Below are 14,382 nucleotides of genomic sequence, written 5' to 3' on the forward strand. Positions count from 1 at the left end.
ACCATGTTGGCCAGGCTGGTCTTGAACTCCTGACCTCAGGTGATCCATCTGCCTAAGCCTCCCAAAGTGCTGGGATTACAGGCATAAGCCACTGCACCTGACCCCATTAAAGGATTTTAAGCACAGAGAATGGCATAATGCACAATATGCCTAAAGCAAAACATATTCCTCCTGGTGATGGATAGAATATGATTCCTCTGAGAAGATGAGTGTCAGAGGGAGACTTCATTCTTTTCCTTCTTTTCTCTTGGTCACCAGTCCTGTCCATGTGGTTCTGAGGAAGAGTGGGCAAGGAAGAATGAGGCTGCCTCCGAGGGGCTATAGAAGAAGTCCATCTAGATGAGAATGGTGGATCACTGAGAGTTTTGGACTGTAGTGGAACAGAGCACACGTTGCCAAAATCTTTTAGCTTGACAGTGGGGAGGGAGGAAGAAAGCAGCTGAAAGTTCAATTGGGAAAAAAAAACAACAAACTAAACTAAAGAAAAAACCCAACTTGTTTTCCATTAATAAAAGGGGGAACCTGAGTCACATGAGGACTGAATTGTCTTAGCTAAGTTCTTGGCAATGTCACTACACAAGGAAGAGGAAGTTTGGAGAAGGTCTCAGTGACATAAGGGAAAGTTTTATGTAGGGCAAGACTAAAAGCAGATTGATTATCTAAAAAAAGTTTCCTCCATCTAAAGCTGTTTCCATAGTCCCTTCCTGGCTGCTCCTGGAAGAACCCTAAATTTTGTACCAACAATCACTAGCTCAAAATAGAGCTGGACAGAAAATACTTCCCTAAGATTCCTTTATACTCATAAGCATGTTTTTGTTTTTCATTTTGTTTTGTTTTGCACTGAGGTATATTTGGGTAAAAATTCCCTGTGTGTCATGTGGAACTAGTAAAGACTTGGGAGCCCAAGGCTTGTTAATATCACTTGATGCTTTCTTTCTTGGAGGACCAGTCTACTGTATGTCCCAAATTGGGGCAATTTGGAGAATTGTTCCAGTTCTTAGCTTCTAGTGCTTGCCAGCAATCCTTGGGGTTATGGAATAGGATCGGTATTACTGATAGAATCGAGGTTACCGATTCTAGAAGAGCTGGTAGCTGCCTAGGATTGTGGGTCCACATAGGGAAAACCTTTAGGAAAAGAAGGATGCTGGTTTCCATAAACAGTTCATAATCGCCTTGGACTAGCAGTTCTGGAGAACAGAGGTTCTGATTCAAATCAGGCCTTGAGATCTCATTCCCCAAGGAGTGGGAGGCATGTGAGCCCAAGGGACAAAGCAGGACTGACCTCGAGTCTGGAGCCATGTGCCGATAGCCCCCTAGGTACCACCCTTATTTACATGGTGGTGCAGGGTGCCTTATCATTAGGAGTCTTTCAGTTGTGAGGGATTGTAAATCCAATCAAAACTAGCCTAAGGAAAAGGAAATATATTGGCTTATATATAATTGGAATGGGAAAAAATTGAAAAATCAAAATACAGTTCACGTTTCAGATACAGCTGGCATTGTGGCTTGAATTATGCTCCCCTAAAAGATCAGAAGTTCCAATTTCTGATGCTTGTGATTGTGACTTTATTTTGAAATAGAGTCTTTGCAAATGTAATCAAATTGAGATGAGGTCCGACCTGACTAGGGTGGGCCCTACTTCAGTGTGAATGATGTCCTAATAAGAGAAAACACACACTGACACAGACAACAGGGAGAACGCTACGTGGAGACAGACACAGGGATTGGAGTGATGTGTCTACAAACCAAACAGTGCTGAGGACTGCTGGCAACCACTAGAAGCTAAGAGAAAGGCACAGAACAGATATCCCCTAAGGCCTTCAGAGAACTTGGCCCTGGCAACGCCTTGATTTTGGACTTCTGGCTTCCTGAACTGTGAGAGAATACATATCTGTTGTTTCAGCCACCCAGTTTGTGGTGCTCTGCAGCCCTGGCAAATGCACATAGCTAGGCGTAGAGGTTCATGAATGTCCCCAGGACTTGGTGACTCTCCATCTCTCAACTCTGCCTTCCTTTACATTGGTTCTGCATCCAGCCTCCACATAGCAGCCAGATCATAGCCAATAAGTACAGAGTTGGACAGGTTGCACATCCCTTACCTGAAATGCCTGGGAGCGGAAGTGTTTCAGATTTTTGAATTAGGGATGCTCAACCTGTATATCCTTCCAGAAGCAAGTGCAAAGGAGAAGATTGTGTTTCTCTTCAAATATCTCACCATATGTCTGAGTATTCTCAAGGGACTTTGACTGGGTCACGTGCCTATCAGAGCCAGTCTCCATGATCATGGGGTACCAGGCCTGAGTTAAGTTGCCTCCTCTAGAACCTAGGTGTGGAATTCTTCAGAGGACATGAACTCAGAGCTTGTAATGGTACCTCTTCCAGGTCCAGCAGGCGTGACGGGACACTAATGGAAGAGAGATGATTGGCATGAACAATGAAGGGTTCAACATTGCCTTCAAATCTCAAGTCCAAAGGGGCTTTGCTACATTATTATGATGGTGCTTTAAAAAATTCAGAATGTTGTGGATATTTTGAAGACACTGTATGTGGAAAAAACAGTTTCTCCCTAGAGCAGAGATTGGGACTTCTAGGACAACTTTCCCAGAGGAGATGGGAAGTGTCATTGGTAACGAAATGACAGAATGGGTGGATGGTGTGGAAAGCTATCACATATAAGAATAATTTCTATTACCAGCATTACCAATTATATAGCACTTTTCTGTGTTTTCTCACTTGATTCTTATAATAACCCCATGATCAAGTAAGGGAGCTCCAGATGACGAAATGGCTCAGAGGTGAAGTGACATATGTAAGATGACCCAGCTAACGCATGGAGAAGCTGGGATTGACTTCAGTCCTTTGATTCCAAAGCTAGTGCTCTTGTAACTTTCTCATTGTTTTCTAAAATTCATGTATTCATTCAGTAAATACTTTTTCCATACTTCTTATATTCAGAGAACTAGTTAGTATGCATAGTGAAACCTTGGCTATAAAAAAAAGGAGAGAGAGAGAGTAGTAACATCTTTAGGGCTTTCTGTGTGATCGATACGGTGCTTAGGGTCTGTATACATCATCATAAGTATCTTGACGCCAGCTCAGTGAGATGTGATCACCCCCAGACTCCAGTGGAGCTATCCAAGCCTGAGAGTGGTTCAGTCAGTTGGCCAAGAGCAGAGGTAGCCGTGGGAGGGCTGGGGTTTGGTTCCAGCTCAGTCCAGTGCCAATGCCTGTGCTCTTAATTATGTTGCCTCTGCTATACTCATAACTCTGTTAACAGCCATAAATCCAGCTCTGTCTGTTAGACCCAGTAAATTTCAAAGTGGAAAATCATTTTTCTAATAAAACTATGCATAGAAAAAAAGATATTAATGCTCATACATTCTACCCTCATTATGACATCAACCTCCGAGCCAAACTATTTTGCACATTATAAAGAGCTGTTTTTATGATGAATGGGAATTATATTGGCACTTTAATTGAGTTAGAAACCAAGGTACATGAATGTTAGTGCACAAGAAATGCAATAAAAAAAAAAGCTGCTCAATGTGGTTGGAATACATCAAATTAATTCAATACCAACTTTAAATCCTTACAATCTATACCCTTAAATATGTTTTATCAAATCATTAGATGAAGCTTTTATACTTTTTTTTTCTTTTAGGTAGGCAGCTATTGCATTCCCCCCAACTCCCCCCGCTTTTTTTTTTTTGAGACAGAGTCTTGCTCTGTCACCCAGGCTGGAGTACAGTGGCACGATCTCGGCTCACTGCAACCTCCATCTCCTGGGTTCTCCTGCCTCAGCCTCCCAAGTAGCTGGAATTAACAGATGCCCACTACCACGCCCAGCTGATATTTTGTATTTGTGGTGGGGATGGGGTTTCACCATGTTGGCCAGGCTGGTCTTGAACTCCTGACCTCGTATGATCCACCTGCCTCGGCCTCCCAAAGTGCTGGGATTACAGGCATGAGCCACCGTGCCTGGCCCTGCACTCTTAACAAATCTGATGTATGATAAATTTAGATTTCAATTTTGTGATCAAAACTCTTTTTTTGCTATAAAACGAAACTATCACCCTCTTAGATTCAAATATGGTAATGTAAGAGGTTGGCATATATTTGGATAAAATTATCTAAACTTAAAAAAAAACAAAACGCTTTCCACAATTGGATGTTTTAATATTGGTCCAGTTTCAGCCATAATTGATGATTTATTTTATGTCTTTTGTTTTAGTTCAAATTCATTCATCATTAAAAAAAACCAAAAATGATTCCATTCACGTGCCCATAAAATTAGTACTTGTGTTTGCTTGATTTAGCATTCTGCAGATGAAAGAGAGTTTATTTTAATTTAGGGCTTGTGGTTTCCTTAAGGTCAAATCTCCATTTGAGAGAAAGAATATGGTATTTAAATGATTTAGTCAAATTGGAGGCCTTGAGACAAGTCACAGTCCCCAAGCTTTCTGAAAATGAGATGTCTCACGTTTGCACTTTTCCAGCTCAACCAAAAATGATAGAGTTGTCAGCATAAAAGTTAATGCACAACATGTGGATTTTTAAAACATGATTGGGATGAGTGTTTTGAGTAATTAATTTGCTGAAATTGTGTTGTGCTTTAGCGCACTGTACTACAATATTAGCGTTGTGAAGGGTGCATTAAATAGTTCCTGTCAATTATGGTTGGCTGTGAATGAATCTGAGGGTTCCTTTTGTTATAAATTACTATTTCCTAAAATGCTTTTGCAGAGAAGCGATGGAACACTTTTAGATTTGGAATGTTTAAAGAGCTGTTCTTGCCAGTGGTTGATTTTGAGCCAGCTCCAATGTTTATGAGAACTCATAAAACAAAGCAAAGTGAGGATGGCCCATTTGCTGTTACTCCGTTTTCCTCCCACTGAAATTTCTCCTTCAGTTTTTGGTGGTGCCTCTGCCACAGTTAGCTCATCCGATAAAGCAGGGTGATAGCTGCCTGGCCATGTATCTGATGATAATGATTTGAGCTTCTGCATATGGTCCCTTGGTCCTGCTAGGGCCCCACCCCCATTCTGAGTATGCAACATTAACAGAAAAACGACTACGACTTTTGCAGTTGTGGACAAACCCCACATTCTACAGCTGGTGGTCACAAGAGAAAGTTTAGCTGAAAATGTATATCCCTAAAACTGGAGGTTAGAGGGAGGGTTTTGAAAGATTTCCAGCTGCAGTGTGTGAATTTACAGGGAATTCTTTTTGCTGTAGTTGGTTATTAGGCAAACGGTGCTGTTCATTAGTTTGGCAGGAGTTCCCAGGTTTTGCCGATAGTTCTCTGGGTCATTTAGGAAAAGGGGTGTTTGGAAGATGACCCTGTGAGAGTTGAGATATTTTGCCACGATCCCACTGATGGCAGTGATGTTTCAGCTCATCAGAATTCTGCAGGTTGCTTTGGGGGTTCCTTGTCTTGCCTTGTCCCTTGGTTCTTCTTTCTGTTCTTATGGCTCACCCTGCCTTTGTTTTGTCATTTAAAAATAACTAGCGGCCCACTGACGGTTCTGCCAGAGGCCTGTGCAGATCTAACCATCAAATAAACTACATTTTATTGGTGTTGCTGCTGATTTTTAATATGAATTCTCTGCAAATAGGCAGAAGTCACTGCCAGCCGGTTTTGATCACCAGAACCTTTTTGCTTCAACAATTCCCAGCAGCTAACACAATAATGGGGCCATCTTTATATAGATAGACACAATAGTTTATATTTCTCCCAGGTCCAGAGGGGTTCACAGTTTTGGTCTTGACTTTCAGATGGGCCTCTCTGAGCTGAGGGAGGGGTTGCTGGATGGGAGAGGAGCTCCCCAGGAGAAAACTATGGGTGAATAATCTCAGAATGGTTGTTGCAACTATGCTCACATTTGGAGGTTAATTTAAAAAAAGAAAAGCAAGACTGGACATTGGAATGGGGAGTGCAGGGACTGGGATGAGCTAATAATTTCAAACTGACCTTTCAGGCCATCCTAGGCACAGATTGGCCCTGGATGGGCCTCGGCCTCTGATCTGTGAAAGCCCTGCCTGGTAGGAAGAAGCAGTTCTGCCAGGGCAGCGGAAGGGAGAGGGGAGTGGTGTGAGCCCATAACGAGGCTGCAGTTTATGGTTTACTTAGGCTTGAAAAGGGAAAAATGGTGCTAAATTAGATGTGTTCTGCAATCAGTTGGACACCGTTAGTTTCCTTGGCCCCACCTCCTTTTTGTGCTTTAGTTTTGCATACCAAGGGCCCCAGTCTTTTAGCTTCCTCCCATAGATTCTTGATTATTTAGGAAGGAATCTTTCCACACAGAAAGGACCACCAAGAAATGGGATTTATGTCCACAGACTCGGCCTGAGAAGAGCCATTCGTCTCAGCTCAGGGCTAGGAGGGAGCTGAGCAGGTTTTCTTGCAGGAGCGATCAATCTGCCACCAGATGTCTCTGTAGCCCGCTCTACAGGAATGCTAACAGACACCAGGGCTGGAGCCTGAGCTTCCTGGTGACCTTGTGGTACATGCCCTGAATTAATAAAAGACGCAGAAATGACTGTGTGTGTGTGTGTGTTTACGAGTGCACACGTGCCCGTGTGTATGTATTTTCTTTCCTGAGTTGCTTCTCAGAGTATTTCCCTAACTCCTTGGTTATCTCTTTCCCTGCACTGAGTCCCTTCCTAAAAGTCAGAGAAGAGTTGTAGGGTGCTCCCAGAACAGGAGATTCCTCACTGATAGGCGCAAGCAAAGACAGTGGCAGTGGGGCCTGATAATCTCTGTCTCCTTCCCTAAGGTGGCTCTTGGGTGCAGTTATCATGCTAGGGACAGGTAAGGAATGTCACTTAATCCTGGGCTCCCTGCTGGTCCCCAGCCAACCACAAAGGGAAACTCAGGTACTGCTAGGGGATGTCAGTGTTGAAGGGCCGCCCTGGCAGGCTGAAAACAAGGATTTGCTTTGCTGCATGTGTAAGTTCATTTTAGAAGCTTTAAAGTATTTCAATGGAGGAGCAACTTAGCAAGTTAATTAGGCAGATTGAAAATATGTCTAGGAAAGAGAGAATTAATGGTGAATGTGGTATGAACCTAATCTCTGCAGTGGGAGATGCTGAAGACACTCCACCAGTTTGATCACAAAGAATTCACAGAAAGCAAGCCGGGCGCAGTGGCACACGCCTGTCATCCCAGAACTTTGGGAGGCCGAGGCAGGCAGATCGCTTGAGTCTGGGAGTTCAAGACCAGCTTGGGCAACAGAGCAAGACACTGCCTCTAAAAAAACCAAAAAAATAAAAACTAGCCAGGTATGGTGGCACATGCCTATAGTCCTAGCTACTGGAGAGGCTGAGGTGGGAGTACCAGAAGGTTGACTCAGGAGGCCAAGGGTGCAGTGAGCCCTGATCAAGCCACTGCACTCCAGCCTGGATGATAGAGCGAGACCCTGTCTCAAAAAAGAAAAAAAAGACAGAAAGCCAGCCAGATGAAACGTCTGGCTAAATTGGGCATCTACCCAAGTCTGGCTGGTCTGTCCTGAGTACAGTGAAGTCAGTTATTACTGCCCTTCCACGTGGAGTTTGATATGACCAACAAATGATCTGACACATAACGCTCACTATAAAGCAGGCTTCTCAGCTGTCTCGCTGCCCTAGTACAGAGAAAAGGTGTGGCACATTTGGCAACGTCAGGCATGACCACACAGAGACACAGCCCTTGAGGAACAAGGTGACTCTTTGCAGGAGGCGTTGTTCATCTGCCTATCTGCCTATCTGATTTTAGTTGAATTGTCTGGCAAGGATCATAACAGATTTAGGAATTTTTCCAAATAAAAGGCTGGGATACAGAAATAGGAATCATTCAGTGGATGAGTTGGTATCTGAAGAAAACAAGAGAACATTTAATACAGAACAATCCTATCTATACATGTATACATAGACACAAAATATAATCCAGCAAGATTCACACACAGCATATCACTGTCATCAACAGTGACTCTTTCTCTCTTACATAGGGTGGAAATTGGAATACTTATGATAGAATCATGAGAGGCAGTACTGATATATTCCGAAGATGTAGCCTTAGGAATTTTCATACATCTCTCCTCCCCCAGAGGTCACGCACACACAAGAGCATCATATCTTGTTTTACAAACATAAGTTGAGGCTGGATCTTCTGAAAACAAAATGGAAACACTGATGTCGAGTTGGAGTGCTTGCAGTGGACCGTGATGCGCTATGATTCCTTCTTCACAGCTATTGGAGGGCGGTGAAGAGAGGATGGAGACACCCCAGGAAGACCACCTCAGGGGTCAGCACTATCATCAGAAGGGGCAAAATGGTTCTTTCGACGGCCCCAGTGAAAGGCCCTATTCCCTGAAGATCCGAAACACTACCAGCTGCAACTCGGGGGCATACAGGTGCTCTCTGCAGGACCCACATGGGCAGAGAAACCTAAGCGGCAAGGTGATCTTGAGAGTGACAGGTGAGGTGACCTGCTGCACTTGCTTGCTTCTTGCACAATGCATGTGTGCTTCCTTTAGGTCCTCAAATCGATCCTCTCTTTTGGAGTGTAGCTCTAGAGCTTTGGATCACATCTGTGGCTGAAAGTGAAAATCCGCTGCAAGCATGTCTCCATTTTCTCTTTCTGTGGCTTAAATGATGCCTTTTGTTTGACTTTTGCCCAACACTTGTTAGGGGCTGAGGCTGGAAATGATAAAAATGTGATCACAGAGCCCCTGATTCCGTACAACAGTTGATTTCTCCTTCTGTCCAGGATCTGAAAGGAATTGGACTTAGGGTAATATTATTACCCTGCAAAAGTACAATTCCTGTTGAAGGGGGCAGTGTGTGCTTTTTGCTTAGTGTTGTATGCACACACCTCTCTTAGGCCCTCCTGGATCTCCAGCCCTTCATCCTGGTTTCTTTGTTTCCTCGTACTTAGTACAACTGGCATGTTATGGATTGATTTACTGTCTGTCTCCGCAAGAGAACAAGAACTTCTTTATTTTCTTCTCTGATGTATCTGGGCACATAGTAGGCCCTCAATGAATATTCACATGAATGAGAGGAACCTTGCAGAGGAGAGTGGAGAGGGGAGGCATGTTTTGTGGGGAGTGGATAGAAAATGAAGAGAATAGCTGATTTTCTCTCCTTTTGCTCTTCCAAAGCAATATTGCCCATAACTTAAGGGGTCAGAGTCTGCAGTCACTTAGATCTGGCTCAAATATTAACTCTGCCTTTTGTTAGCGTGTGACCTTCAGCAAATCACTGGTTGACTCTAAACCTCGGTTCTCTAATCTCTAAAATGGAAGCAATATCTACAACATAGGCTTGTTGTGAAGGTTAAATGAGAAGTTGCATTAAAATGCTGAATGTGGTGCCCGGGATAAACTGCATGATCAATACATTAGGGACCATGAGGACAATGGCTCTTATTACCCTCGGCTGTGAGAATCCATCCCTAGACTGCTGCACGAAATGTTGAATCCATTTTCAGGGGTCGACAGCTCTCTGGAGACCCAGCCATAGGCTCCAATGGCAGAACCCCCTCCACTCACTTGCACTCCACCTGTTCCTGCCTGGGGCATCGAGCAGATTCTGCTTGCAAGCACACTATCGCCAGAGCTCAACTTGCTTCCCCAAACAGCACATTGGGTGTTGCACCTGAGTGGGGAGAGGCACCTGCCTTCATGTCTGTTCCTGGGCTAAAGGCCTCGCTGCTCTTACCCTCCCTTAGTGCTGCACCACACCCTTTAACAACCCTGAGGGAGCTATTCTTCCAACCACCCATGCTGGCAGCCTCGCAGAAAGAGCTTGAACGATTCTACAAAAATCTGTTGACGTTTTTGGCAATAGCAGGGCAGCTCACCTTCTTCCTTTCATAGTCCCTGAATCCTCATGAGGTGAGGACACACCACAGTCTACCCAACGCTAATGAGGTTAAGATAATTTATGGATTAACAAGTGGTGGTTCATCTGGTAGGAGGACAAAATAAGCCAGGAAAGGCTTGACATCCGAAGTGGAGGCAGACAGGCCGCAGGATAAGCCTGGACCAGATGCCTGGCTCAGCCGCCTTGGTCCTTGGTCCTTGGTCCTTGACCCTCTCTGAGCCTCAGCTCTTTCATCTGTAAAACGGGACACCCAGGCCTGCTCTGAAGATTCGGGGAGATGCTGTGTGCAAGTCCTGTTGCATGCAGCCGGACACAGAGCAACAGTGCACACTGCTGCTGCTGCTGCTGTCACCATCTCTGCCACTATTACTGTCATTCATCCTGGTGGTGGGAAGAGGAGACAAGCAGGACTCCAGGACTGAGGAACAAAGCATTCTTAGCTTTTTTTCATGGTAGAAAAATCCTGTTAAAATGGCTTCCCATGTCACTTACTTTTTTAAAGGATGCCCTGCACAGCGTAAAGAAGAGACTTTTAAGAAATACAGAGCGGAGATTGTCCTGCTGCTGGCTCTGGTTATTTTCTACTTAACACTCATCATTTTCACTTGCGTAAGTATCTTTTTAAAACATCTTCTGTTATTAAAAGATTACCCAGGGCACCAATCCAAATATCTTTTGCAGACAGTGTGAATCATTTAATAATGGTGAGAGAGATTATTCTTTGAACCCTGGACTTTTCGAGGCCCCTAGACTGGGAGAATCATTACAGGAAGCTACCTGAAATATTTCCAGCGTTTGTCTAGTGGCTACATGTAGAGCATTGTGGAAAAAAGAAAAAAACAAAGTAAGATATAGGAAGGATGTTTGGGAAATGGGAAGGGGTTCTGTGAAAGAGCAGAGGCCCTGTAGGCACAGTGCTAGAAGTTGCAGCGCTGAGGGCCCCCCATCCCAGAGCAGAGGCCCCGCTCTTCCTGCGGGTGAGGGAGTGGGCCCCACTGCCCCAGAGATTCCAGGGGATAGATCAGCCTCCTTTGGCTGCCTTCAAGCTATTTTCTCATGGGGGTTCTCCCCTTTTATTTTTGTTATTTCTGCCCATGCCTTAAGAATTAAGCCCAAGAAGCCAGAGCAGTGGGGCACAGCAGGAGGCTTCCGGGGTGGAGGGATGGCTTGGCCGGTACTTGGGCACCTAGACAAGCCCATGAGCTGTTGGTTGCAGGCTCCAGCTAAAAGCCCTCAGAGATTCTTTCTGCATGGCTGCTCACCTGCATTGACCACGGTTGTGGGAGAGTAGGGCCACATGTGTGTCTGACCCCTCTAGAAAGTGATCTGCCCCCTTTGTCTCCATCCACCAGGCAGGGCTGGCTACCTAGGGGCCAGGACAGACCTCACCCAGGAGCTACCCCAGGACAGGTTCTTGCCGCTCACTGTGTCTCTGTATTCACTTACTTGCCTCTCTGGCTGTGCACTCATCTCTCTGCTTTCTGTTTGAAATACCAGTCAATCAAAGACTCCAGTGAGCACCTACTATGTTCAAGGCATTATGCTAGGCACTGTACAGGGCATAAAAAGGTGTAAGACATTGTTCCTGCCCTCAAGGAGCTTACAGTTAGGATGTTAGGGTTATTTGCATATAAGAAGATAATTAGAGTTACCAGGCAGTATATTTTAAACGTGAATGACTTTAGTTTCTTGTTTGCAAATGCCTTCTTCTGTGGGCATTGACTTTCCATACAGAGACCTAACAGTAGGGGGTTGAAATGACCACAATTAGTGAATCTCCTGGTCCAAGTTTGGAGATGCCAGTGACATGGTTGGTACAAATCCCTTGTGGAGCGAGTGAGGCAGTGAGTATGGGAGCTTCCATTATGGATTGTGTAGCCAGCTCTTAGTGAACAGAGTTTAAAAGGAGGTGGCAACTGCTGGATTTTTCCAATTATTCACTTCACCTTTATTTCATTTCTTTTTAGAAGTTTGCACGACTGCAGAGTATCTTCCCAGATTTCTCTAAAGCTGGCATGGAACGAGCTTTTCTCCCAGTTACCTCCCCAAATAAGCATTTGGGGCCAGTGACTCTTCACAAGACAGAACTGGTATGAGCAGGATTTCTGCGGGTTCTTCCTCCCGAAGCTGAGGCTCAGGGGTGTGCCTGTCTGTCACACTGGAGGAGAGAAGAATGAGCCTACGCTGAAGATGGCATCCTCCTGTGAAGTCCTTCACCTCACTGAGAACATCCGGAAGTGGATCCCACCCCATTTGCTGTGAGCAGACCTCGAAAACCATCACATGACCACATAGCATGGGGCCACTGCTGCTTCTCCATGGCCACCTTTTCAGCGATGTATGCAGCTATCTGGTCAACCTCCTGGACACTTTTTCAGTCATATAAAAGCTATGGTGAGATGCAGCCGGAAAAGGGTCTTGGGAAATATAAATGCCCCCAGCTGGCCCGTGACAGACTCCTGAGGACAGCTCTCCACTTCTGCATCTTGGGGATATCTCTTTGAATTTGCTCTGTTTTGCTGTACCAGCCCAGATGTTTTACGTCTGGGAGAAATTGACAGATCAAGCTGTGAGACAGTGGGAAATATTTAGCAAATAATTTCCTGGTGTGAAGGTCCTGCTATTACTAAGGAGTAATCTGTGTACAAAGAAATAACAGGTCGATGAACTATTCCCCAGCAGGGTCTTTTCATCTGGGAAAGACATCCATAAAGAAGCAATAAAGAAGAGTGCCACATTTATTTTTATATCTATATGTACTTGTCAGAGAAGGGTTTGTGTTTTTCTGCTTTTGAAACCTGTATCTGTAGTGAGATAGCATTGTGAACTGACAGGCAGCCTGGACATAGAGAGGGAGAAGTCGGAGAGGGTGACAGGATAGAGAGCTATTTAGTGGCCGGCTGGAAATGCTGGGCTGACCGTGCAGTCTGGGTGCTCGCCCCATTGTTCCACTATCTGGCTGCATGATCTTGAACAAGTTCCTTCTGGTGTCTGCTTTCTCCATGGTAAACCACAAGGCTGTTGCATGGGCTGATGAAGATCATCTACGTGAAAATTCTTTGAAAACATATAAAGCACTATACAAATTCGAAACTCCACTGAGCCATTCTCCTTGCTATGATGGTGGCGGTTTGGGGATGAGAGGGTGCTGTCCATTTCTCATGTTTTCCATCGTGTGAAACAAAGAAGGTTACCAAGAAGCCTTTCCCGTAGCCTTCTGTAGGAATTCTTCTGGGGAAGTGAGGAAGCCAGGTCCATGGTCTGTTCTTGAAACAGTAGCCTAACACACTCCAAGATACGGACACACGGGAGCCACTGGCAGAAGGGACTTCACGAAATGTTGCATGGATGTTTTAACCATTGTTGGGTTTCTCTTATCAAACTTGGGCCCTTCCCTTCTTGGTTTCCAAAGGCATTTTATTGCTTGGGTTATATGTTCACTGTTCCCCTAATATTAGGGAGTAAAATGGATACCAAGTTGATTTAGTGTTTTTGCCTCTGTTGTGGCTTTCATGTTATTAAACGTATGCATGTGAAGAAAGGGTGTTTTTCTGTTTTATATTCAACTCATAAGACTTTGGGATAGGAAAAATGAGTAATGGCTACTAGGCTTAATATCTGGGCGATGACATAATCTGTACAACGAACCCCCATAAGTTTACCTATGTAACAAACCTGCACTTGTTCCCATGAACATAAAATAAAAGTTAAAAAAAAATACAAATACAAATAAAAAAATCCCGACTTTGGGATGAGTGCTAGGATGTCTGTAAACCAGTTTGAGAATCAGAATCCAAAATGAGAGCTGAAAGATTGGCTGAGTCTTTCTCGGAGGGAGGGCATTCTGGTACATGAGCTTTGTAAGCAGCACCCTCCTTCCCAGAGATGCTTCTGCTTCCATCCTGGGGCCACGTTGCTACCCAGTACATGAGCAGCTCATACTAACATGCATGGTCATAGGTGGGAGGGATGGTGGGAGGGTTTCTGCTTCAGAAAGATGTGTAACGTCAGGGGCTTTGTGCCTGGGATTCATGGATTTCACTCGAGATTCTCAAATAGGTCCCTTCCCCTCAAAATGTTAAGAGCAATGTGGTCTAACGTAGTTAATGTAATGTAACTAGTACAATGTAGTTGTAATAGTTAGAAAAGCATCATAGGTGGATGGCTCTTTACAAAGATGAATACACAGAAAATGTCTCTAAAAGCTGTGGATTCGCTTTCAATGGAATCAAGTCTGTTCTCAAATGCTTTACCAAAAGTGCCAGGGCATGGTAATTGAGAGTTCACAGAGCTCCTAGTCACCTGAGTTTGTAGTGCAGCTTCAAGATTTGGAAGTTATATTTCCTTGGGCAGAGGACTTACCCCTCTAAGCCTTAGCTGGCCGATCTTTAAAATAACAATAGTATCTGCCTGATAGGTTTATTGTGAGGATTAAATAAGATAATATATAGAAGCACTAAGCCTAGTATCTAGCAAAAGGTAAGCCTTTGATTGATATTAGAACAAGAAAGGAGAAAA

The 14,382-nt window shown here is 44.4% G+C and overlaps 1 protein-coding gene across 2 annotated transcripts in view; it reads left to right on the forward strand.

The window, feature by feature from the left end:
* The window catches only part of CD83 (CD83 molecule), a 19,438-nt gene extending 5,836 nt beyond the window's left edge, over positions 1 to 13,602 (forward strand). Inside the window, exons 3-5 of one of the 2 annotated variants that reach the window (XM_011962728.1) lie at positions 8,227 to 8,455; positions 10,367 to 10,473; positions 11,832 to 13,602. In XM_011962728.1, coding sequence (XP_011818118.1) covers positions 8,227 to 8,455; positions 10,367 to 10,473; positions 11,832 to 11,960 — 465 coding nt within the window. In that variant the 3' untranslated portion in view covers positions 11,961 to 13,602. The remainder of the gene's footprint in view (positions 1 to 8,226; positions 8,456 to 10,366; positions 10,474 to 11,831) is intronic. The other variant, XM_011962729.1, reaches the window with a different exon arrangement.
* The last annotated feature ends 780 nt before the right edge of the window (positions 13,603 to 14,382 follow it).

This window comes from Colobus angolensis, unplaced genomic scaffold, assembly GCF_000951035.1.
Source record: "Colobus angolensis palliatus isolate OR3802 unplaced genomic scaffold, Cang.pa_1.0 Scaffold6, whole genome shotgun sequence".
NCBI classification, from domain to species: domain Eukaryota; kingdom Metazoa; phylum Chordata; class Mammalia; order Primates; family Cercopithecidae; genus Colobus; species Colobus angolensis.